Raw genomic sequence first — 26641 nt, 5'->3', positions numbered from 1 at the left:
AAGAAGAAAAAGAAGAAGAAGAAGAAGGCGGGGGTCTTCCCGCTAAGCCGGGCAGGATGGACAAGTACGACGATCTGGGTCTGGAAGCCAGCAAGTTCATCGAGGACCTCAACATGTACGAGGCCTCCAAGGACGGTCTCTTTCGGGTGGACAAAGCTGCCGGCAACAACCCCGAGTTCGAGGAGACCAGGCGGGTGTTCGCCACCAAGATGGCCAAGATCCACCTCCAGCAGCAGCAGCAGCAGCAGGAGGAGATGCTGATGGCCGCGATGAACGGCGGGGCTGCCGCCTTCCACCCGCCCCGTCCCAGCCCGCCGGTGGCGCGGGGCTCGAAGCCGCCCCCCGCCGCCGAGGGGCCGCGGGCGAGGCCCTGCGAGGGAGGCGAGCGGGGCTTCGGAGAGAGCGGCACACGTGCCGAGGCCGCAGGGAGCCAGGCCGGGCGCCGGGGCTGGGAAGCGGAGCCCGACAGGATCCCCCGAGTGGGGGGCTCACAGCAGGCTGGGAGCCCCGGCGACCCCCAGCCCTGCCGCGGCGGGCAGGAGAACGGCAGCGAGGGCAGGCGAGGTGTCGGGGGCCGTGACCCGGTGCCAGCCGGACAGAGATCCTCCTTCTCAAACGCCGGGACCCCCTCGGCACCCTCGGCGGGGCCGGAGGAGCCCCCGCCACAGCAGAGGTCCTCATCCTTCTCGGCACCCTCAGCGCAGCCCCCTCGAGGGTTTTCGGGCTCCGCTGAGCCCTGCGGTCCCAAAGCCGCAGGAGATGGCAGCCAGCCGTGGTACCAGGGTGTCTCGCTGTCCTTCCCGCCAGGCTCCGCACCTGCTGCTCCCAGTGTGGAATACCAGCAGGCCGCTGCCTACCCCAGCCCAGCCGGTCACTTCGTGGCCCACGGTCAGAGCCACAGGCCCGCGGGCCGCGGCGGGAGCCCTGAGCCGGGCTCCTCGCGCCTGGCCTCGCGCGGCACGGCGGCTCCCAGTGCGCCGCAGATGCTTTTCCCCGAGGCCGTGAGCGGGCCGCGGTCAGACTCCGGGCACCTGGATGGCTCCAGCACAGCAAAGGTGAAGCTGCCCTGCCAGACCCTCCTTCCGCAGCCGGAGCAAGGGCCGTCGGCGGCTGAGCTGAAGCTGGAGGCGCTGACCCAGCGCCTGGAACAGGAGATGGATGCTCGGCCAAAGGCCGATTACTTTGGTAAGAAGGCAATCCGCCCGTCATTGCGAAGTGTCACGGCAGTGTTCAGACCTACAAGATCCCGTACATCTGCTTGGTTGTGCTCCATCAGTTGCCCAGAGCAGGGTTTTTTTATTTAACTTTTATTTATCACAGGGATTAGAAGCTCTTCCTCCTGTGACACCTTTTTCTTTAATCCTACCTCTCTAATTTTAAAGCAAAGGTAGTTTAGCAGCTTTGAGGGGGGCAGTGCTGGGAAGAAGCTGGAACAGCGTATTTTGAAGCGCCCTTCATTGCCAGCAGGGAGGCACTTAACTTTTCTTGACAATGCTCTTGGTTCTGTGTGTCTTACAAGGATGTGTCCCGACCACGTGTGGGTAGGAAGGCAGCCATCCAGCCAGTGGAGGAGTCGTGCCTGCCTAGGCTGCCGTCATGGAGAAGGGTACAGAGTTCAGGGAAGAGAGAAGTAGCTTGGAGATGGCGAGGGCGGTGGTTTCCCAAAGTTGCCAGGATTTCCCTCTGCCCCCAGGTGCTGGTTCCCATCCGCAGTGAAAGGATTGGTGCATCCTGAAGATGTCAGAAGAGCAGGGAGTAGGCACATTCTTCCCTAAATCTGGTGTCTGTGACAAGTCCAGACCACCACCAGAGGTTATCGCTGGCACTTGGCAGTGGAGAGGAACCACTTCCATGCGAGGACTCCCGATGAAAATATTGAATGTCCTTCTGGATTAAATTGATTTGCTAGCCCAGGATGGCGGGAGGTCAGGGTCAAATTGCGTGTTTCCGTTCCCTGCTGTGCTACTTCACAATTTAACAGCAGATAAGATAGCTCAGTTTTTGGGAGAGGGAAACCAGATTTAGTTGCTGGGAAGGCTGGAAACTCCGTGGTTAACTTAAGAAACTATGGGAACAGGCCAGGTATATGGATATTCCTCATGATTTTAGACCTGCAGTCGCAGAAGTAGAACAGGGACTGGAAAGATGAAACTGTTCAGCCTGGTGCTGAGGAAGGGTTTGCATCTCAGCCTGCACAGGTGCTGTTGCACAGGGTCCTGTCTGGTGGGGTCGATGGGTGGCTCAGTGGTGGTCTGAGCCACACAAGAGCTTCACACCAAGCCTTGGGGATGTAGCTGGGGGGACCACGGAGCCCTCAGCTCCAGATTGTGTAACAAAATGTGTTTCTTGGCAGCAGGCAGGGGGACTTGCCCGCAGAGGGCTGTGCCGGGCTTGTTTATCTTGCTATCCGAGACTGGATTAAGCCCCGTGGCAGGGCAGGGGCATTTTTTATCCTGTCGCAGAAAAGTGATGTGTTCAGCTGCTCTGCTCACAGTGTTTTGGCCTGGAAACAAGTTTTGGCACTTTGCGTCCGGTGCAGGAAGCACGCGGTTTGAATGAGCACAGGGAGCCTCGTTGGGGGGCTGAATGTCGTGACAGGAGCTGGTAACAGAGATGGGGTTGGGACAGCAGCCTCCTGCGAGGTGGTGCTTGAAAATGGGAATGTTTTTGTGGAGGTGACATTCAGCTCCACTGGAGAGGTGTCAGGGGTCTCTCCGAAAGACCCTGCTGTGTCTGTCTGCTCCTCGCGGTGCGTGTGAACTGGCTGGATCGTACCTCATCCAAAATGTGCCTTGGGATGGGCTCGGGAGGCAGAGGAACCCAGTTAATGGTTAGAATATTTTTACATTTTTGTCACAAAATAAGAATGTGAGGCAGAAGGAGGCTTTTGTCCTGTGGGAGATTTATAGTGAAGCAGGAATATCTTTGGCACCATGGAGAGTCCGGCTGGTCAGGCGTCTGAGTGAGCCCCAGGGAGGGAGGAGACATTTAGGCTGCCTGATCCCCAGTGAGGTGTTCTGACATCCTCCTGCCGGGAGATTTTGCACGAGGATGTGATGTCTGAGAAATTTGGGAAGGAGGAGAGTGAGCTGAAAAAAAGAAATTATGCAGTCTTGGCAGAGGGAAAAGTAAAGTTTTGTGGAGCCTCAGTTCAGCAGACAAAGGATCAGCAGATCTGCCCTGCTGAGGACCAAGGAACAGGAAGGAACAAGTATCGAGGTATTCTAATTCTGGGCCTCCTCCTTCCCCTCTCTCACTTTTATTTTCATTTTTTGCACAGTTACCTTACTTCCTTTGAAGGAACAAAGGACACAGCTGGCCTTCTCAACTATTTTTTGCTATGCCCTACTCTCAAGCTACCAAACTTTAGGATGTAAAATAAACACTTTTATGCAATAGTGATAAAAAGGATCAATAGTTTGTTTTGTTGCAGACTTCTTCCCCAGTGAAGGGAAGTCTGTTGCAGCAGTTGTGAAGTTCATCAGAGCCAGGAAATGAAACCAGGGCTAAAGTACAAATGGCCAAGTATTTTATAAAATTTTTTTTCGGTTCTCCTAATTTTGTGTGCTGCTTTTGTAATAAGGGGATGTTTTTGAAGATGGATCTGACTGTCAGGTTAACATACTGTCCTTCAGTCTGTCTCAGTCAGGACCAGATGTTTATAAAGGACAATTAATTCTGATCACAATAAAGGAGCTGCTTTCTCCTTCTCTATGTGAAAATGTGTGCTTGTAAGTGAAAGCCTAGGAAAAGATAAGCCAGGGACTAGGTAAAATACAGGTGGGATGCTATGCTGAGGAGCAGCAATCTGGTTATCTGTCAGCACCAACTTGCTGTGCAAAATGCTTTTGTCCGCTCAGAGTAGGTATAATAAGAAAGGAAAGAAATACACAAAGCCGAGGATTCACTCTGGGTTTTTTTCCTTTTGTTTTTTTGTAAGTAGTGACCTATATGTGAGCTGCTTGGGCTGCAACGTGTCTCTGGAGGAATTTCAGTTCTCCAAGAGGGCTTTTGAAGTGCTGATTTGATTTATGGGGGCTGTCAAGGAGGACATAGGGAGTCTCAGGTATCACCCAGGTCTTTTGCTTGGGGAAGGAAAAGCTGAAGTTGCTCCCTAGAGAGGCTGGTTCCCGTGCAGCAGAGAAGGGCCCCCATGTCCCTGGGAGGTGTTGCTGGAAGCCACTTAGGATGTGTTATAGGTTTTGGTGTATTATTTTCAGAGAACATTCAGGAGTGAGGTGTCCAAATCCCACTGATTTCCCATGGAGTTCCTTTGGGTGCATCAGCCTTCATCTCCTCTTGGTGACAGAAGATTAAATAGGAGTGATCAGGGGAGTTGCGAATGCTTTGGTAGCACCACTCAAATGTTTAGGGTTAGGTGAAGTGACACCATCCCAAAGACTGAAGGTGCCTGATGATTTTTCAGATGAGACAGATGCACAACCAAACCAAGCATCTGCCTGCACTGCCTGGGAGGGGCTTGGCTGAAGTGTGCTGGGGTCTGCAGGGAGGTTTGACTACTTGTTTCAGCATGCAGTGCTTGATCTGCAGGCAGAGATGGGTGCTTCTAGAGGTGTAACATGTAGCATCATGTTTTTAACAGTGCTTTTTTCATACAGCTAGATGGAAATCTCTACCTGATAAGGATTATCTGCACCCTTACACAGAGCTTTTTATAAAACCATTTTTATGAATGGTTTTCGTGTTATAAATATTTATTAGCTGTTGTATTCTGGCTTCCTTGTTATTTCCAGCAGAGCTGATAAGCTGCGGGTGATTTAGGAGGGCCCTGGGCATCTTGCTTTGCAGTGAAAAGCTGGGATGCTTCCCAGCAGTCAGGCAGAGAATATCTCCTAGCACAGTCTGCAGATTTGTTTTCCCATTGGCATAAGCAGATCAATAGCTGTGTCGCTGGCCCTGTGGAGACCTGGGAGCCCAGCACCTGTGAATGGGTGTGAGCAGCTCAAAGGCCAGCAGTGCTCTTTGGAAGCATAGTGCACTGTGAAGTTAGTGTTGCACCACTGCTGGAACCACAATTGGTTTAACTTTGGGGCTGTACACACCTGGGGACTTTACTGAGTCCTGCTGATGGTGGGGCACCAGGACACTTTTTATGCAACAGAGGTAATCTCAGGGCTGACAAGTGGAGAATTTCTGATTAAAATAAAAGTTCCTCTGAGTCTGTTTTGTCTCTGGGTGATGATGACAATGCCATTTCCACTGGGAATGAGCAGAGGCATCCTTTACTACTTTCTCCTGGGAGAGTACCAAAGGAAACACCTGCCTGCAGCAGAGAGGATTGGGAGGCAGGTCCTGGTGGAAGAAGGAAAGCTAGAAGGATCACGGCACTTGGAGTAGTGGGTGTGTACAGATTGCAAGCTTATCTCACTGCAAGAAACCAAGCAAATAAATATTGGCTTGGAATATGGCTCTTCAAGATTACAGCAGTATGTGCTTCTCCTCCCTTCCTCTTGAGAGCTCAGCTGGGTTTGCAAGCTAAGGAAAAATCTACCAAAAGGAAAGAAGAAGCAAAGAATTGAGGCAGAGGAGCAATCAGTGTTTCAGCCAAGATACAGTAGAAGTGGGACTGAAAGAAATAAGGAGCCTCGTTCATGGCATGGGAGTTATCATAATCTCTGATGTCACTATAAGGTACTTAAAATGTCACTGACGTGAGTTTGATGGCATTTTCGTCCTTCACTGGCAGTGTGTACATGAAGGTCTGCAGCAAGGTCGGGGTCAAGAATGTGGCATGACGAAGGGAACAGAAAACTTGTGTTTACCAGCTCTGTGGTTCTCTGGGCAGGGAGTACCTTTCCATCTTTGTACAGACAACCCAGTCACTCTGTGATGAATAGAACCAATCTGCCAGGTTTTCCAGGTACTCTGTCTCACCTGGGCCTCCAAATCTCCTTGAAATCACCTCTTCATCAAGACTTACTTGCTCAGTTACTACAGCTCAGTAGTGGATAAACAGCATAGCAAGGCATGCAATGTGTGTAATTTAGAGTTGATGTAGGAATTACTTGCTTAAGGTGAGCCATGGCAAGGTGGGTGCATTCAAGTTCCAGAGAAATTCTAAAGTAAAACCAGGAGAACTGAGCATCACGTTGTATATGAGAGGGTGAAGGGTTTTCTTAGCAGACAGTCTTTGAAATACCTGTGTGCAAGTGGAGGGCTTGGTTCTCCTGGGTTCTCAACCTGGTTGGGTTGGAGACACAGCAGCTGCACCTCTACAGGGGCCTCCCTGTCAGAGTGTCAAGCAGATTTCTGAAGGGGAGGACCCTTGTGACGGTTCTGCCAAGAGGCATCAGGATCTACTGTGTGCATGTGTGGACAGATGGGAATGATGTTACCAGAGGTGCAAAGTCTCTGGGGGGAGTGGTTCTTCTGAGTTCATCTGGGGGTTCTTCAGCATAAATCCAGCCTCCTGTAAAGAGGGGGCAAAACCCGGTTACATCTGATGGAGAAGAGTCAATCTGATTGTGGAAATGTGGCTTGCACAGAGTATGTGGAAGGAGTAGGACAGACTTGCTGTTTCTGGATTAGCCAGATAAGCAGATCCACACCACCAGAATCATCTTGCCCCTGTATTCCTCTTACCTGGGACCAAATTGGCATGGCAAAGAAATCTCACCACTGAAGCACTGTCACATTTGGCCACTCAAAATGAAGTGACAATATTAGTAAGCCCAGCCAGGAGCACATATAGGAAAGCTTGGCTGTGTGTTGCTGAGAAGGCAGGCGCTGCTGAAAAGAATAGGGGTGCTGTTGGAAGAGCTGTGGTCTTGGTCTATAGATTGATGTTGTCTGAAATGTGGAAATAAGTCTTAGTCCCAGAAAATGCTGCTGTTCAGCATGGCTTGTGTTGAATTTTTTAGTGAGTGGGATACAGTAAGTAACTAAACTCCTTCTGGTGAGTGTGAAATAGCAACACTTGGAGGAAAAAATGTCTCCAGGGGCTTTGAGTCTGGTGGTAGATGGAAATGCACTTGTTGAATTTTGAGGGTGGGACTGACATTTGAGCACCGGGTTCGCTTTCATTCCTCACAGCCCTTGAGGTCTGCGTCCAACCTGTTGGATCATGTGAGCCGAGGCTGTTCCTGGTGAGAGCCCTCCTGGTCTGCAGTGCTGAGATGGAGTGTGGCAAGTGCCGGGAAGTGGCTTTACAGGGCATGTTTTCGGTCCCAGCTCTGTTCCAAAGGTCCCTTTGTTCAGACTCTCAGCTGCAGCGCGGGCGGTTGCTTGCTGCATGATGTGAAAGGGAACAGAGATTTCTTTGTTGTCCAGGGACGGCTGCCCTGCCGGCAGAAATTGAACAGAAATCAGCAATTTCCATCCCTTTCCCTTCCCAAATCTGGCTGCCTGTGCACTCAGGCAGAAATTTAGTGGTGCTGTGTGTGTGTGATTTGTCATCCTGGTAGTAAAAGAGAAACCTGTCATTTCTTCTTAATAACATTGTCTAAGGTTGAAAATCATAATTTCAGAGGGAATGTCTGCTGGGATTGGTGCTTGCATAAACACTTGTTAGAATCTGCAAAGTTACTGAGCCCAGGAATCAGGGATCTTGCTGAACTGTGGCTAATTGGGATCCCTTTGCTTCATGCTGAGGACAGAAGCTTTTGCTAAAAGCCACTCCATGCCAGGAAAATTACCCAGAACTGCTGACTAGTGTCAGTGGCATGTGGGGCTGGAGTGATGCTGCTGACATTTTAACCCCAGCAGCAAGCACAGTCAGCACTGTTTCGGGAAGTAGCCGTCGGAGCTGGCGTGGGGCAGGGCGTGGAGCCCGTTCTGCAGCAGGATGGGGTTGGAGGTGGCCCCGGCTGCGCTGGCTTCCGTCAGCTGCCTTCGCACACGTGCTGCCGAGCTCAGCGACTGGCTGCCCTCAGCAGCAGGCTTTTCCTTGCTTAGCCTAAGCCAAAAGATCAGGATCATTGTGACAGCAGGGAGTGAATGGGGAAAAAAAAGTGGAAAGGAAAAATCAGTAAAAATCACTTTTTCCACCCCACCCCCCCCCTCAGGCCAGGTGTGCTGAGTGTCAGAGATGAAGGCTCAAGTATGTTGGTTAAAATACTTCAGAATATTATATCTGGAAAGAGCAAAGACTTATTTAGAGAGTAATTTCACTTGCTACTGAGATTTAATAGGCTTTCAAGTAAGATTTAGCAGATACATGTAAGAACATAAACTAGATTCAGATGTGCCATAATGCCATTTTTCAATTGTCAACCTTGGCACAGGATATGTATGAGTATTTATAGCCTGTCTGGCTATTACATAGTAATTTAGCACATTACAGTTTTACAGAAAACATTGTGAATGTATTTTAAAAGCCCTTTCATTCCATTACTTTATTTTCCATTTTTAGGGGCCTAAATATTGGAAGAAGTTAATCAGGGGGTGAAATGGAGCATGGACTGAAAGGAAGGTGGAAGGGTGGTTGGGAAGGTTGAAGGGTGGGAGGTGGAGGAAGGTTTTGGTACAGATGTTAGGGCCTTGACAGCTCCTGCAGGATCTGTCCTGTTGGGAAGCCAGAGGGGCAGTGGCTGTGCTCTGAAGCGTAATGGGATAGACAGGAGATGGCAGAGGCAATTTCAGCCCTCCACAGGGTTTGCCTTAGCCTACTTAATAGTGGCTTATGCCTGCCAGCATCTTTACTGGGCGCTGTGCCTGCACTCAGCTGCTGTGCCTTCTGCCTCCTGCTTCTCCTTGCTGCTCATCCACAGTCAGTGTCACTCGGCTGCTTTGTGGAAAGGAGGAAATCAGAGCATGCTGGTGAGATTTTCTGGAGCAGCCACTCATTGGCACAGAGAAGGGGAAAATGCAGCACTTGCAGTGCAATAAATACGCTGGCTCTGTGGAAAGCCTGGTGGGTGTCGTGGAAAATTGGCAGGTTTTCTGCTCTCGAAACTTTGCTGTACTCAGGAGGGAATTTTGAGTCGTTAGCTCTTGTGTCAGATCATTGCACAGAAATTCAGGCTGCCGCTGAATGCTGCATTCCTGGGAGAGCACATCCATTTGAAAAGCCAGTTTTTTCTTATCTTTGCCTTGACCTTTTTTTTTTTTTAATCCTTTTTCTAATGCCTGTACGATTTATCTTTCTTAAAATGTTTCTTTCAATAAATGAGATAAACCTGCTCAGTTCAAAAAGAACCAGAAAGTTTTGCTCACTTGGTGCCAGCCTGAGTGCTGGGGTGGGCCCGCAGCCAAGTGAGCATTTCAGTTTGTGCAGGATTTGGACAAAACAAAGTAACTAATTATTCTTTGCAGCCTTCCCTCCAGGTTTGTGTCGGTGTGGACTCTGGCTCTGAGTGCAGTGGGGCTTGGCACAGCACTAGGACGGCTTTCACCGTGCTGGTTGAATGCACGCGGGCAGCTGCAGCACAGAGAGCCAGGTCTGCTCTGCAAAAACCTGGGAAAAGCAAGTGTCTGCTTTCCAGCAGCCATGTGTGTATTACTGCAAAGGACTCCTGAGTGGTTTTATCCCTGTAGTGTGAAAACTGACCGCCAGGGCTATTGGCTGCAGGAAGAAATTGTTACTCACCCTGGCAGTGCAAGCCTGGTGCTGCCAGAATTGTTACTTTTCAGTGCTGTTGTAAGCACAATGTACTTCTTCCTAACTTTCTCCAGACTTTTTCAATTACTGTGGAGCTTGCAGTGCCCCGAAATAAGTGAAATTTTGTTTACCATCCTTAGCATAACTCCAGCAAGACGATGCTGTTCCTCTTCCTGGGCCAGTAGGAATGAGGTGTGACTCACAGTCCCTTGACCAGGGATTTTAAGAGCCAGGATTAATAGGTCTGGGTAGTGGTGCAAGATGAAGTCACATCAGAGTCACTACAGACCAGAGATAGGGACACATAATATGTTTTTCCTTCACGCTGCCCCTTATTCTTTTATTTGCTTAAACAGAGGTTAAAGTTTCTCAGTTAGAGGTAGTTGAAGGGTGGTGCTGCTTTAAAAACAGCCTGTCACAATCACAGGACAATGCCTGAAGTAAGTGAAACTGGCTTGATATCCCATTTGCCTGTTAAGAGAGGTAGGTGTCAGGTAGGCCAGCTCTGTTTTGTTGGGGAATCATTAGGGCCTTCAGCAGGCACAACTGGGGTCTGAAATGGATGATTTAAAGGAGGTAAGTGAAGAGCTGTGTTTTCTTCACATCAGTTGAGACCAACAAACTTTCTTATACAATAAGTGCAAGAAACTATTGTCTATGAAGAGCTCTGAGCACCACTTACTGATACTCACTGCTTTTGTGAGGTCCTTAAGCAGGTTTATATGTATATAGAGGTTGTAAGGAAGGATGGGAGAAGGAAGGAGATGTCACTGTACCTGGACAGAACTGTTCTTGTGCAGTTTATTTTTTTGCAAAAGTCTTTCACTGTGGAGGTTTGATGACTGTCATGATCCCTGTTAACAGCATCTCTCAGGGCAGGTGGCAGTGATGTCACCTACGTCTTGTGGCTTCAGTGAACCACATGGTCCTAAGCTGTTCAGCCACCATGATGAGCTAAATTATGTTGTCACCCAACCAGTGTTCCCTGTTAGGTCCCACTTGTGACCTCTCTTCTCTCCCCCAGGTACCTGCGTGAAGTGCAGCAAGGGCGTGTATGGAGCAAACCAAGCTTGCCAAGCCATGGGCAACCTCTACCATGACAGCTGCTTCACCTGTGGAGCCTGCAGTGAGTATCCCTGGCCTGGTCTGATGCTGCTCCAGGCCCTGCATCAAACTCTTCAGGCTTAACACTTTTCTGGTGTAAAGGGGGAAGAAAAGAAAGCAGTTATTAAACTATCTCCCAGCTGGAGTCTGCTGCAGCTGTATGACTTGGTGGTGGTGGTGCTTGCTGTTTGTTTTTGAATGGATTGTTGCAAGGCATGTAGAAAAGATATTTTGGGTTGTGCCAGGCGTCTGCCTTCTGGTATGGGGGATGGTTGTTTTCATTCCTCTGCCTCTGTGTTATAGCCACATTTTCTTACAAGATTATTTTTTCAAAGTGGCAGTGAATATGCCTTAGCTGGCATGTTTTTTGTCTCAGCAGACTTTACTTTTCAGATGGAGCTGCTGCCGGGCAAATCCAGTGGCAGTGTTTTCACTGTGTACGTTATCTTTTACTTGCTAAAATCATTTTGTACCTCTGAAATTCTTCCAGTTAAAGCATGTAAGTACATGGATATCCCAGGTTACACATCTTGCTTGCTCTTTCTCCAGGGAAATGAAGCCATGCCCTGAGATAAGGGGCATGTCTCTGCCAGCTTGGTTTATGGTTTTTGCAGGGAGGGAACTGGTTACTGTGCAAAGGTATCAGACTGGGAGCAGCGATGATGAGCCTTGTGCAATCTACCCGAGAAGCCAAGTTAATAGTTCAGCTGGCCCTGCTGAGCTCCTGTGGGTCACTTTGTCAGACCCACATCTGGAGTTTGCTGGGGTGTACAGCAGTGTATGGATCCTCCTAAGCAGCTTTTTGAGGAGGTCTGTGATGGAGCTGGAATGAAGAACTGGCCGCTAGGTTTTAAACCGTGGCTGTGTTTGTAAGACAGTGGTTTTTCTGTTTTGTTGTGTTTAACTCCAGCAGTAGTAGTGTATTTTTAGAAGTGTAGCTGTATATGTGGTGGCAGAAAAAATAATAATCTTCTGCTGCTTTTGTATGTATGAGTTTGGTTTTCCCAGATGAGACTGAGGTTTTTTCCTCCTGAGTTGTATTTAGAGTTATAAACTCATCAGGACTGCATGTGTTTTATTTGGAGCTGTAAAGTTGGAATAAATATAGAAAGATGTGTATACTTTTTAATAATAGCTGAGCCTTGAACTATGCCCATTTCCCAGCTGTCCTACACCAGCTGCCCTGCCTCACCTATGTTTTTAGTAGAGTATTTCACCATCATCTGACTGAAAATAGGAAAACTGAAAAGAGAAAGTGGTTTTTGCGTATAGTGGCAGTTTCCTAGAGGCTCAGAAGTCAGCTTCTCACTTTTCTGTCCTTTCTTGTAAATTGTTTGGAAATTAATTTATCTTCTCCCATGGAGAGGATTACTGCAGCCAAGGCTTTGCTTCAGTCACCTCTCACCCTCTAGGGCCAGGCAGTCTCTGAACTGCCCTTGCACCCAAAGCTCCTGTTAAAAATAATCCAGCAGCAGGTTTGAGCTGTCTTAAATTTCTAAAATTACTGCCATGCAACTGGTGCTTTATAAAGAAACACTTTTGCTCCTCCTTTTAAAATTAATTTTGCAATCTTTATTTGGAGACCAGTGCTAGAAAAGTAGTTGTGGTTGCAGAGGTATCTGTGGTTACGTCTGTTTGTTTGTCTGTGTTTGGTTAAAAATTAACTTAATCCCATTTCTAATGAGGTGGGTTGGTGAGGGTTGAAAGAATAGCTATTTGCTGCTTATTTTAAAAGTCAACCCTTTCCAAACGTTTCCAGAGCAAGATGAAAAGGTGTGGATGTCAGGTAAGACTTAGAAAGATGGAAAGAAGCCAAGTTTAGCAAAGTGAAGCCCATTTTCTCTCTTACCCAGGCTGTAACTGAGAAATGTGCTGAGTAGATGTGCTGGGCCAAACGGTTTCAAACTGAAAGTAAAATTAAAAAAAACAAGGCTAGTGAAAATTATGGGGAGGTGGGGAAAGAAAGGGGTGTGAGAGCAATAATGATATTTCCCTCAGTAGAAAAGACTGTATTTCAAAACAAGACAGAAAAGGGGAATGCAAGTCATGGGCATATAAGTGAGAGCCTAATTCAGCTTGTTATATTTAGGAGCGTACTCATGAAAGATAAAGTCCTTACCATTGTGGCAGTGGCCATACTAAAATGGAAACTGGAGGCAGTGGCAGCTGTCATGGATGGGTGGATGGAGGGGAAGGTGTGTGGTGGCATGGGATTCCCAGCACTCCAAAAAGAGTGGTGCCAGAGGCAGGCCCCCACAGTAGTGGGTGTCTTCCCTCATGTGCACAGACCTCTACAAGCATCAAGGTTTGCAAGAAACCCTTCAGTGCAGGGGTGGTTTCCTGCACTGCCCCTGCGGTCTGCGGGGCCTTGGTGCACCAGGTGCTTGCTCCAGGCTCTGTGGCCTGACCTGCACTGGGCTGACTTTCTGCTCCATCAAACCTCTGCACTGTGACTGCCTGGGGAGCTACAGGACGTCCTGCCCTGCACTCAGGGAGGAAACCTACTCAGGGAGGAGAATCCTGCCTTTTGAAGCCCAAAGTAATCTCCCAGCCCCACAGAGCATCAGTTGCTGTGGGGATAAAGGACACACGCTCTGTTGTTCATTCAGAGAGGACACATGCCCCTCTGCAGGCTTTCTGTCACCTCTGTCACCGCAGGAAATGTGATGAGGCCATTTTTGTCTGCCAGGAAAATAAATACTTATTTGGTGTTGTCTTTCTAGCTGCAAAGCACATCTTGAGCAGCCTGTGTGGAAACTCTGGTTTCTAGCTGAAAAGTAAGTAGTGCTTTTAAGGTCAAGTGGAGTTCATCTTGGACACCATCCAGTACAAACCTGACTTTGAGAAGTCAAGGTTGCTCCTGATTTCAATCCTAAAATTTCTTCTCTGGTGGAACACTGAATATCCCCCACTCCAATAAATAAAATACAGAAAATTACCTATTAAGGTAAAGCATATTGTCCTCCAGATATTTATAACCACTGTCCCGCTGTTTTCCTTTGAGCAAGATTTCTAATTTTGCTCCTAGCTGGATTTGTATCCAAATGTGCATTGGTTTCCCTGACACAGAAAATCAAGAGGGTCTAAGAAACAAGGGGTTATGGAGGGGAGTGATACTCATGGTGCCAAATTTCCTTCACCCTCTGCTTCCCAATACACATATGTTCAGAGATAAACGATAGAGCAGTTTGTTGAACAAGGCTACGCATACACTACAGGGTTCAGTTGGCAGGAAAAAAATGTACTGTCTTATCTGAGCCAGTGGCATGTAATGCAGAAAATTTGGCTTAGAGGTCAAAACAACAGATTTAGAATTATTACTTTGGCATAAATGTCTCGTTTATCTTCTTGTTTGTTACAGGGCAGAGGAACAAACAAGGCAGTCTTTTGCAGAGAGGGAGAGGAAAAAAACTTCAGGCTCTTTCTGCAGGATTAGTAATAAATGATATTTGCTTTACAGGAGGGCCACAAAAGTAGGTTGAAAAAAAAAAGGCCTCCAAACGCCTTGAGCTGTTTCATGCAAGGTGTCTGTTTCCGCCTTGGGGTTTGGGGTTTTTTTTGCCGCTTGTTGGACAAAAAGTTGTAGCTATCAAATGGTTTGTTACACATTAACCATTTAAATTAAATCACTAATTTATTCCTCCTCAGACATGTAAAAAATATGTGTGTCTCCAGATGTGGATATTTACAATCTAGGTAGTAAAGAGACCTTACAAATTATATACTTTTAGCTAGAGTGTATCACTGTAACCTTCTCTGTTAAGTTTTAGTATTTTCTCTTGGATTCAGCCAGGCTTATATCCAGATGCCACAGGCTGCCTGGAAAACAGACCTTTGTGCGCTGCTAGCATCGTAGTATAGAGCATAAGAGTCTTGCACTTGAGCCACTTGGTCCTCAAGAGGAAATCTGAATGCTAAAAAAGTGCAAGGGAAATGTTGGAGATGGCTGAGAAGGAAATCAGTAGGCGAGGAAGGAAGTCAGAAAGAAAGAACTGATTGCAAGGTGATTTGAAGGAGTGTTTGATGTTGAACTACAACCCGAGGGCCAAGTGAGGACCAGATTTTGGCTCCTTACTGCAAAGAGTTGAAAACATTGCATGTTTGCTAGATTACAGAATTCAGTCTTTGACATGTCAACATCACTGCATTACTTTATTTTTCTTTCCTATTTTTGCAAGCTCAGATTAATGTTGATGTCAGTGCAGGGGTTAACAGGCTGCTGTTCCAGTGACAGACTTTGAAATCACACAAGCTGGCTGCCTCTTGCCACCCTCTGGGTATATATATCTTATATTTAATATTTCACAACATAGTTGTGTTTAGAGGTATCAAAGGTCATTTACTAAACTAGGTAGATAAGCTGTAAAAGCAGTGTTTTCTGCAAGCATAACCCTCTGCTTGGGCTAATTAGTCTTGCTGCAATGATTATGAAGCATGGCTACTTAGAGCAATGCAGCTCTTGGTGTCTTTGGGCTAATTATGTTGAATAAGCATGTCCTGTATTGGTATGTAACTCCTAGAAAAAGAAGGCCGTGGTTTTTATTGGCACAGTTAAATAACTTTACAAGCAGAAAGTCACCTTTTTCTGCCCATGTGACTTAATCCCAGACAGCAGGATAGTCAGCCTTGCCAAGTGAATTTCTCCATGGCCACATGTATATGTATGGTTATCTTGAGATGTGGAAACTGCCATCTCTTCTAGTGGAGGCAGAACTTAGTGCCTATAATTGGATAAAAACCCACCACACCAATCAACTTGCTTGAGAAATGTGCCCATCTTCAGAGTGGAGAGTGCAAAGCACTGCCAGTAACACATCCTCAGCATCCCTTCAGTAAAATTATCATGCCAGAGTCTGCCTAGTAAACAATACAATTTTTTAGCAAAAATCATGTCAAAAGAGATTCAGGTGTGCTTGGATTTACAGTTTAGGGGACAGACAATTCATCAGTACATTTTTCTGCTTCATTCCAAATGGCTGTTATGTTCTTGCTGAATTTTTGTGTTCAGTCTCACCTCACTGGTGAAAAATCCTGTTGTTTGTCACAAGAAGTGCTTGCTATAGATGAGAAAAGCCAGGGCAGCTTTTACAGTAAGGTGACAGTACTTGTTCCTCTCCTGGTCAGATTTCAGGGCAGTAGTGATATGATGCCTGAGCTGAAGGGGCTTTGGCATGGATCAGGTGTTCTCAGTAGAAATCCTTGATGGAAAGGTGCAGATGTTCAGCAACAAGGGGATGGATGCAGTCAGGGATTTACTAGTATAATAGTGGTTTCAGTCAATTGCATGTGTTTTAGTGCTGGCTGAAAGTCTGAAATCATTAGGACAATGTGAGGAGGAAAAAAAGGTTGAAATCTTTCATGGAATAAATTGCCAGTCCTTCTAGTCTTTCTGTTTTATAATGTCATCTTCAAAGTACTGTTTTCTGTAAAAAGCGGGCATAGGATTAATTTGTGCTGTAAAGATTTAAGTGGGTTTCTTACAACATTTTAATGATACTGTGACTAATTTTCTGAGTAGTGTCTCAGTAAGTAATGAGGCCCTTTCCATAACCAGAGAAATTTAAAAATTACTCTCTCATGTCATTTCAACGTACAGTTAATTCGAGGTCACAGAGATTGCCTCCCCCGCCTTCCTCCTTTGAGGCTCTGTGCTCTGTGTGTTTCGATGAGTCACTGGCTGACAGGGTGGGAGGCCAGCTCTTGACACCACCTGGTTTTGGTGCATTTTGGGGAGCTGGGCAGCCATCTCCAGAGTGATGCAGAGTAGCTGAGCACTGGGATGAAAACAACTTCCAGAGCAGGGACTATCTGGATCAAAAGCAATGCTTTGTCCCAGGGCGACAGTATTTTGCCTCTGAATTTTGTCGCTTCTAGGGGTTTTCCCTAAAATGAAGAACTCATTAATACCTTCTTGCAGTGGTTTTCCTGATGGCAAAGGAGAGATATTGCTCAGTTGTGTGGTGTGCTGTGGTTTTGCAATGTTTCTGGTTGGGGATCCATTTCTGCCCTCACCTGTGGTTGTGTTGCCCTTAGAGACAGCTGACCTTTCTTACGTGCGCATGTTTTTGCTTTCAGGCATCAGATCATTTCCTCGAGAGTTTTGAGGAATAAAGCAACACTTTTTTAACAGCAAAAAACTGCCGAGTCTCTTGCTTGAGTTTGTTTGGTTTTTTTTCCTACTGCCTCAAATGTATGGTGAGTGCACAGAGCATACAAGTGGTATAGTTGAGAGAGACTGAACATCTTATGTGGTAATGGAGTTACTGTGTCACAGCACAGTTTGTTCTTGCAGATATCCTATCCTCCTGCCCATGGTTTCAGCAAGAGTTGGGTCTGTCTTGGGATATCTGCCATTTGCCTGATTTGGAGGATGTACAGCCAGTGAAGTGACCCTTTCATGCAGACTCAGTTCTAGAGCAGATTGGAAATATTGACATTTCTGTGTCAGCTCAGTGCTGCATCCAGCTTTAATGGTGGCCAAGAGAAATGGGACAGATGACAGAAATTAAGCAGAGCTGTCTGATGCCTGACCTTGTCTGCTGCACGTGTTAGGACACCATACTGCCTGTCAGCAGAGTGTCCATGGAGGGCACCCATAACACACGTGCTAGCTGAATTTAACATGCCATCAGTAATCACATATCCAAATTTATTTTACAGCTGTGGTACTTGAAAAAACACTGGTTTTTGTAATGGCAGAGGCCCAAGGCTGTCAGTGTGGAAGGGACCCAGGAGAAGCTGCCAGTCAGGAGTGATTTTTGCCCATCTGCTGTGCAGATACCACAGGGAGTTCCGTGGTGCCTAGATAAGGGATAAGTGGAGTCCGCACACTGCCTCTCCAGCAATGCAGCAATCCTGGTTGTGTATCTCCATAAAGCCTTGTTCCAGACATGGCCCTGTTCCATTGTATGCATTGACAAGCTATCTCTTGTCTTTGAACATGGATTTGTGACCCCATTGTTTTTAATAAATAATGGAAAAGCAACTTCAAAAGACAGTTATGTCCAAATCCCCAGCAAGCAAATGATGCATCTCCCAGGATCCTCCGTGCCAGGGACATTTCAAGTCCCTGGTTAAACTGTCTCTGCATGATCTTCAAAAGGAGAGAGCCATCATTTGAGAAAACAGTGGACAAAAGCACTGGCATCCTGGGAGTGCAGCCTGATAGCATGCCTATTATCAGCTGCTAAGCAAAGCTGTGTTTATTTTAGCACAAAGGCACTAGTGACTAAACTTGAAATATTTTGAAATTGGTACTGAAATGACCTCGAGGTCATCCTGAAGGTCCTACAGCTTGTCAGCTAAACAGAATAGACAGACATGTGAGGGATGAGCAGTACATAAAAGCTCAGGGCTCAAACTTCCTGTCAGAGATGAAGAAGATGCCTTGTAAGAAAAAGTGAAGACAGTAAGGTTGAAATGCCAAAGAATTTTAATTGTCCGAATCTTTTCAGGTGTGAGATTAGCTAAATTCACAGTGAGCTGAAAGTGAAATACAGTCAGGAGCCAGCAGCATAAGACATGTAGTAAAACAATTGATCTGAAAGCAGCAAGCCACGCATTAAATATTCCTGGGTTTGTCAAAGGATATTTCATCACGATACATGTTGAAAGTAGGCAGTTATCAATATGTGATTCCTTATATGCCATTTAACTTCTCAATCCGTCCTTTTGGTGAAAATAAAACAGCATCTCCCTGCCCAAATGAAACCTGTGCCAGCCTCTGCAGGCACAGTCAGAAGCATGGCTTTTGAGAGGGACTGGTTTAGTTGAAGGCACTATGCCATGGCAGGGAGCTCAGTGCAGGGACAGAAGTCACTGCCACCCTGCTCTGCGCTGTGGGGCAGTCCCAGTGCTGTTCCTTTTACTGGTGTGGCTGCAGCAGGAACGTGCATTTCCCCGCTCCACTGGGACAGTTCCCAGTGCAGCCTGGGGAAGTGAGCTTTTCCTGCATCTTGCCTTCCCAATTGTATGATGAGAAAGTGCTTCCTCATCTCAAAGAGACACTGGGAGAAGTCTGTCCCAAAAGTGTGCAGGAAGAAGCTGAGAGTAACAGGGAAGAAATGGGCTGTGTTTGCATGAATCACTCCCACAGTGGCTGCAGGAGCATCTGGTTACTCATGGTTTTTGCAAATTTCCTTTTACGTTTCTGTCAGGAGCTTAAAGAGAGTCATGGTGAACTAAAAATAGTTAAAATGCTTACCTGTTCCCTGACAAAAGTAATTAAATGATCCCTGTCCTGCCTCAAAGTGCTCTTGGTGTCAGCAACTCTTCAGGGACTCACGTAATGCCAACAGCCAAATTATAAATCCTCTACAAAGGGCTTCTCCCTCTGCTGAATGAGCTTACAGCAGAAGCCTAGACACAGCATGCTGGCTGTGGCACCTTCACTGAAGGTCTGTTGCCATCAATCTTAACCTGCTAATGTCACCGTGTTAAAAATACACTGGGTGCAGAATGGCTGGTAAATGCTTTTTTTGTCACCATGGAAGAATGGCATTGTGGCAGTGATCCAAAACTCATCCCTTCTGTTGGAATGTCTGCTGCTCATGCACCAGGCCTTCATCCAAAGAAGTGTTTCTCGTTGCATGCCCCCATGTTTATGTTTTTCCTCACCCCTATCAGCTTGTCTTTAAGGAGATGCATTGCATGCAGGTGGAAAATCACTTGGGCCCCTGCCCGTTGCACTGAACTGGAGCCCTCACTACCATGTAATTTAAAACCAAAGTTGAATGGTTTTGTTTGTTTTTCATTTTTGGGAGTGCCAAATCCCAGTGTTGCATTTCAATCAGTGGAAGATTTTCAAGAGTACTTGTTGCTGCATTAGGCTTTTTGTTAACTTGCTTAGGACCACCCTTGACAAAGGTGATGCAAATCTCAGGTATCCCCATGCCTCTCCTGTCCCTCCTCAGAAATTGTGACTCTAGAGCTGCTGGTGAGCATGCCAGGCTTACCTGTGGACAGGCAGACACACAGGTGGGGTTATCATGCAAATACACACCCTGGTAGTAAACCCTGGGTTATAAACCACAAAGATTACATGTCCCATATTAGATACTTTCTGTTTTGAACTCTGGGTCCTGTTTCAGTTTCAGCAACCTTGACAACATAGGGCAGATGAGAAAAATCAAAGTGGGACACTTTCAGGAATGGCAGGTTTTCTTCCATGCCCTATCCAATGTCTGCATCAACATAGGGCAGATGAGAAAAATCAAAGTGGGACGCTTTCAGGAATGTCTGCATTGATGCAAGGATGGGCTGGTGCCCTGGGTCATCTCTGACCTTCAGGTTACGTGTTTGTCCCTAGCAGGGGGTGCCCTGGGTCATCTCTGACCTTCAGGTTACATGTTTGTCCATTTGAAGAGAATGAGGGACAGTGACTATGATGGGGCCATGTGCTTTTGGCTCCTGCACTGCTCCAGTAAACACAGAGCTGAGCAGTGCCCACAGTTTAACCATTAAGTTCCTGCACATGTAAACCGGGGCTTGTTCCTTGAGAAAACACACTGCCTTGTCCTCCACCTGCCCCACTGGCTGAAACATGGACTGGGCACTAAGGGCTGCTGATGAAATGCTGGTCTGGCTCAATTCACTGGCAAAACTTTGGAGCTTCCCTAGAGCATCTCCATTTTGGTAGGTGCTCCACTGGCACAGTTCCCAGTGCAGCCTGTGGAAGTGAGCTTTTCCTGCATCTTGCCTTCCAATTGTATGATGAGAAAGTGCTTCCTCACCTCGAAGGGACTCTGGGAGCAGTCCATCCCAAAAGTGGATAGAAGCCGAGAGCAGCACAGGGAGAAATTGGCAGCAGGAGCTGTTTCCCAGCCTGAGGGTGCCCTCTGGCGTATGTAGAAGACTGTAACACTTGTTTCTTGAACACCCACTTGTTTCGTGGGTTTACTTGGCTTCCTCCTTTCCCTACAGCCTTGCAGCCAGTGTGGTTCTTCACTGAAGGCTGCCAGGTAGCTGCATACCATAAGGTGACCCCGAGTCCAGTCCCGTGTGATGTTCACGTGTTTATACCCAGCAGCTGACAATCACTTTTTAAATTAATACTGGCCACATTCAGCGTGTCAAGCAGGAGGCTTCTGGATGCCAGTGTCTCAGACCCAATTTCCTTCCAGCAGTGCCTGGTAGGTGTCCAAAACCAGCCTGCAGCAGGTCCTGCTCCAGCTGTGCCCAGGCAGTGCTGTTCCCCCTGCCCTGGGCTCTGTCTCCTGGCACACGCTCGGGGCTCCAGTGCAGAACCATTCCAGTGCCAGGCTTGCATTTCAAACACTGGGCTTCATAGGGAAACCAGGCTGCAAAGAGGTAGGAACAGCTTTTTATAAACAAACAAAACCTAGCCTTTTTTCTTGGGGGAAGTTTAGGAGTGGTGGCAGTGTGAGTAAACATTGCCATGATTACATGGAACTGAAAACAGACGGTGAATGGGAGGCATAATCATGAAAGCTGAAGTAAATACAAATCCTCTCCATATGTAGAGTACTTTCTTGGAAAAACTTTGTCATCTTGTCTTGATTATGACATTTGGATTTTTTTTTTTAATAGTTTCAAAGCTTTTTGTTGGCAGCTGCAGTAACAAATGTGCTGGTAGGTAGCAGAGAAGCTTGTTGAGTGCTCTGGTGTTGCACTCTGTTGGGGCAGAGTGAGTGCTCGGGTATTGCAGTGACTTGTCTGGCAACTGCTGCTCATAGCAAAACAGTAAGGTCGTGACATTTTGACGAATTAAGTGTAGGTCACTCTCTGTATGCCCTTTCTTCTTTCCTCCTTGCTCCTTTCCTCGAGTGTTTTCCAGCATGAGTCAGTGCATCCTCCCTCACTCTTCCCAGAGTTACAAAACATGGCAATCTGCCAGGAGGTGGTCCAGGCTTGCAAAGCTCCTACCTCCTACCCAAAGGTGGGACTTTTGTCCAGATCCACCAACTGGCATTCTTCAGCAACCACTAGTGGAAGAGAGTTTGGCAGGCTGGAGTCTGGGAAGACCCATGCTGGGCTTAGGTGCTCTTTTCCAGATGTGTGACATCTGTCCTTGGATGTCTTCATTGTTGTTTGCTTCTCAGCAGCAAGGTTTTGATCACATTTTCTCCTTGCTCTCTGCTGATCTTTTTTTATCTCTGTGGGTTTTTTCCCCTAGGTCGAAAGCTGAGAGGAAAAGCCTTTTATTTTGTCAATGGAAAGGTGTTCTGTGAAGAAGACTTCCTGGTAAGCACCCAGTTGACTCTTGTGATGAGACATCTCAGTGTCACCAGCAGACTCACAGCCTTTCTGCCCATCAGCTTTGCCTGTGTTTCACACACTCCTGGTCCAGCATCCTGCCTGGCCCTTCTGCTCCAGCATTTCCCCAGGGCCAGCCCCAGCCGTGGTGGCTGCCCACAAGTGGTGCTGGAGATAGTTGAGTGAGAGGCCCTGGTTTTGTGGCACAGACCCCTAGCTGAAGCCGTAACCTGTTGTGATGGCTCCTTCAAAGCATTGTCTCTGTGGCATACTGAGAAGGCAGGAGTGAGATGAACAGCCGCAGAGGAATGAGTGAGTGAATTTCCTATTTCACTTAATGGATATCTTAATGGATATCTTTCTGTTACCCTCAATGGATTTTGTGTGAGTGTACCTAAGCATGAAGCAACCCTGCAGTCCTCTCCTTGGCTGGTACAGGTAAAAATCCATACACCCTTCTGCCCCTGAGTCCTGGTAGATTAAGCCTTCCTTGAGACTAGGAAAGGTTGTATTTGCTGACTTATTGGTGAATCCTAGTGATTTCTGTCAGAGAGAGGTAGGGTCATGTTCTTTGTTCTTCTCAGTATATTCTACATAGGATGAAAATAAAAGGATTAAATGCACCTAAAATATTTCATTTTCCAAGTTTGCATTTCCTTCATTCAGACAGATGATGTGCTGTGCCCAAGGTGCATGTCATGGACATGACAGACAGTTCCCTACCTATAGATCTCAGGAAAAACAGCAAAATAGTTGCTGTGGGCCAGACTTGATTGCTATCCTAACAGGGAACTGGAACAATACCACTGACCTCAGAGAAGCTTCAACAGAATTATGACCATGTAACCAAAGAAAAATTTGGCTTTCCAGGCCTATATATACAGTTACTGTGACATAAGTATGTGAAAAACACAAGAAGGTTCTTGTCTTGTAGATTCATGTGGTCAAATAAGCATGTAAATAAGTCTTATTAGTAACTGCCTTATTTGCATGTGCATTTATGGTATTTATTTTTATACTTTGAATTAAAGTTAAATTTTGGACTTGGAAGTTACAGGAACCTGTACTCTTTTTGAACCTGGGCAGTCAGAAACACATCCACACCTTTATATAACAAAAAAAGCATTGGGAAGTTTAGTTTTTCTGTCTAAGGAGCACAGAAAAAGGACCAATAACAAATATGCAAATAACACTCCACAGTACACTGTTGTTTATGCTTGAGTGGCCTTGTGAAATTTTAAGTGAATTCTTTTCTGTCCTTGCAGTATTCTGGTTTCCAGCAGTCGGCTGACAGGTGTTTCATTTGTGGTCATTTGATAATGGATATGGTAAGTGATAATTGCTTTAGGAGAAAAACTCCCACAGCTTTTTACAAGAATGTGTCAAAAGCAAAGTGTGTTCCTATGCAATGCTGTCTGTTATCATCTGGTAGTTTGTCTAGTGCAAGACTGGTATCAGAAGGAAAATCCACTGAGGCTTTTGTTGATATTTTCAAGGAAGTGAATCTGGCACCCTAGTGTATGTCATACAGAGAGACTGCTCTGCCCGTTTTCAGTGGGTGTTGAAAAGCAGAAACTCCAGGTCTTTCATCCCTTTTTTGGACTTCTCTGGACAGTGTATTTGTAATCCTGTTGATGCTTCCTGCTCAGCAGTGTCGTGGCTCTGCAGTACTCCCTTGCTGTGAGGCATCAGTGCAGCTCTCTCAGCCTCTCTTTCCTTCAGTCAAGCTGTGGCTTCCCATGTGTCTTGTGGATTAAGTCACTTTCTTACAGTTTTTTGTGGATACTGATACTCTGGGGAGCAGGTTTGACCCAGGGTGTGTGATCCAGACCTCAGCTTAGATTGGTCAAGCAGGATAAGCCTGCAGCATGTACCATGTACCATGTGCATGGGGTGGGGGACACTCAGGGGGTCAGCATTCACTTACAGGAAGTTCAGAGGGAGACTGGTATAGCTGGTGGTGTAAAACTACAGCTGAGGCAAAGAAATTAGGAATTTCTCATTCACAGCATGCCTCCTAACATTTTCTAATGCTTATCATTAATTATCTTTGTTTGCCTGCTTGCACTGGAAAGCTTTACAATTGGAAGCTGTTTGCTACTCAGAAGTCTGATCCTTCTACTGACGGACCATGGTATTCCAGGTAGTGAATTGCAGCTGTTGAGTTCAACACAGTTTCCATAGTCTGTGCTAATTAGAAGCCAGGCGAGCAGGTACAAAGCCCTTCAATATCTAAGGAATTATGAAAACCTAGCAATAATACTAGTTTCCATGTCTCGTGGAGAATATAAAAGTGTATTTCCTTTGTTTGGCTGGTATATTTTACCTTGTGATCTTGCTAAGTATTCTTTACTTGTTGACTTCAGAAATTATTTTCTTTCATTTAAATTCTGTCACTTCTATCCTTTGTCATGCTAAACACCTTGACTGAGTCTCTAAGTTGTTTTCGTACTCATGCTAATAATTAATATCTCTAGAGCCAGGTGCTATATATTGATTCCAACTGCCCTTTCCATCCTTGTAAACTGATTTTTCAGATGAGAGACACAGCCCTGCTGATGAGTATGCAGCATTATCTGGTGTAAAGCTGTGTGTTTACTATTTTCACCTTTATTGGCTCTTCATGTGCATTTTTCCTTTCTCTTGCTCTGTTGCAGATCCTGCAGGCTCTAGGGAAATCATATCATCCGGGCTGCTTCCGATGCGTCATCTGCAACGAGTGTCTGGATGGCGTGCCATTCACTGTAGACTCTGAAAACAAAATCTACTGTGTCAGAGATTACCACAAGTAAGGGCAACATAAACAGCAGTGATGTTCCAAGCAGCAAGCCTCTAATTTAGCTTTTCAGCTAGTTAGGAGTGCAGATTAGTAAAATAGAAATAGGGTTAGAAATTTTGAGGATGGGTCTAGACCTGAGAGATTCCTCCCCTCTCCTCTTATCCAGCTGTTGACTCTTGTGTAACTCTGATGAAGCCAAATAACCTCTGGGTTTCAGAGGTTCTCTGCCCCTTCTGCAAAGCAGAGAGAGTGAGAAATAGTTCTCCTGAAGTGTTCAGTGATGTACAAAATTAGTCTGCTTTAAGGTAAGCCTGTGAATGCCTGTGGAAATCAACGTGATTTACTTTTTGAGTAGTCAAAGGGCTGAATTTGACTTTTAAATAATCGCCACTGAATCTGCAAAGCAAAACTTTTAGCCAGTTCTAAGTTAAACAACTTATAAATCCACTTTAAAAATATTTCATATTTAGACAGTGAAATAAAATGGCTGTGCTCTTGACTGGTAGTTATAGTATTAGAGCTGCACACATTTTGTGTGTCCTTCTGGCTTGCTTTGGTCTTTGCTCCATTTTCTGAGCAGGGAGAGTATTAAGTGTTGCTCAGGCAGCCCTTGGAACTCTTCTGTGTTGTGCCAAGACTAGAGTTGTTACAATCCTGTTGCCAAGATTAGTGCCCTTGTATGCCATCATTATTCAGAAATAATTCATGTTTCCTTGCAATTTAATTTAATTAATTACTGTGTTATAAGGCCTTAAGAAGCTGTGCAGTCGTGGTATTTTCTCAGAAGTTTTCTGCCCAGAGGCTGCCACTTCTTTTAATGTATTTTTCTGGGGACAGTCCTGCTCAGTTCCTCCTCATTTTCTTTTCCAAATCTCTCAGTAGCAGCCAAGAATTTTAAAGGGAAATTTTGTACTTTTTCTGGCACTAAGTGTAAAATATAAGGTCTCTTTTTGCCTGACTGAGCAATAAGTGTGCCAGGCATTACTTAAAATGAATGCTAAAATGAATTTATGATCTCAGGATGCAAAGCTTTCCTGTGGATAAGTAATTTATAGCTGCAGCTTTTCATGTTATCACTGAGAACATACAGACCTCTGTTTTTATGTTGATCCATAACTTGCCTTCAATTTCTCGTTGCTCTTCCAGAGTTTTAGCTCCAAAGTGTGCAGCATGTGGACTTCCCATTCTGCCATCTGAGGTGAGAGCCTTTTATTCCATATCCCCTTGGGGGAGGAGTGTCAGGCCTTGCTCTCTTTCTTACTTGACCATGTGTCAAAACAAATGGTCTTGTGGATAGAGAGAGATGGTGGCTTCCTCTGGAGTGCCATCCTTTGGTCTAAGCTCATGTACTGTTCTTGAGATGTGACCCTCCTTTTGTTCACTGATGAAGCTTATTCCTCCTCAGCCAGGCTGCTTTTTTCATCTCCTGCAGGATTATGCTGCTGCTACTGTTATATTCAGGAGAATTGTCCTTTGTGTCAATAGATGCTGGTGGTATTCATGAATGTCCTCTGTGTGACCACTCTGGGACTAACACATTTTAATACTTGGAGATGAATCTTAGGCAAAACTAATTTACAATGCTGAAAAATGTGATCTATTGAAATTGCCAAGTCATTAATTTGTGATTTCTGATAGATGTTACTGTTAAACAGAGAACATTTTTACACTTCTGGTATCACATTTTAGAGGATATCTGCAGTCAGTCAGTGATGAAGCTTTACTGTAAAAATAACTGCAAGTGGCAGGATTTATTTGTGGTCTCCAGCTGCCCAAATGCATTTCCTCAACATTCATTTTGTTGCAGGAAGCAATCTACAGAGTGCATGTTTCTGATCCTGCTGTAATCCTTTGTAATTTCTGCTTTGCTCAAATGCTCACAGGGGTCTGATGAGACCATTCGGGTTGTGTCCATGGACAAGGATTACCATGTGGAATGTTATCACTGCGAGGTAGGTCAGCAGCTTTCTCAGGGAGTGGGTGCT

The 26641-nt window shown here is 46.1% G+C and overlaps 1 protein-coding gene across 1 annotated transcript in view; it reads left to right on the top strand.

The window, feature by feature from the left end:
* Positions 1-6: 6 nt before the first annotated feature.
* Positions 7-26641, top strand: part of LIMD1 (LIM domain containing 1) — a 32812-nt gene continuing 6177 nt past the window's right edge. Inside the window, exons 1-7 of the mRNA XM_039715027.1 lie at positions 7-1185; positions 10584-10685; positions 21798-21865; positions 23143-23205; positions 24535-24665; positions 25803-25854; positions 26540-26608. Coding sequence (XP_039570961.1) covers positions 57-1185; positions 10584-10685; positions 21798-21865; positions 23143-23205; positions 24535-24665; positions 25803-25854; positions 26540-26608 — 1614 coding nt within the window. The 5' untranslated portion in view covers positions 7-56. The remainder of the gene's footprint in view (positions 1186-10583; positions 10686-21797; positions 21866-23142; positions 23206-24534; positions 24666-25802; positions 25855-26539; positions 26609-26641) is intronic.

This window comes from Passer montanus, unplaced genomic scaffold (assembly GCF_014805655.1).
Source record: "Passer montanus isolate IOZ18808 unplaced genomic scaffold, ASM1480565v1 scaffold32, whole genome shotgun sequence".
In the NCBI taxonomy this organism is placed as follows: domain Eukaryota; kingdom Metazoa; phylum Chordata; class Aves; order Passeriformes; family Passeridae; genus Passer; species Passer montanus.
The sequence above is the reverse complement of the archived record's forward strand: the minus strand, read 5'-3'. Positions and strand labels throughout refer to the sequence as shown.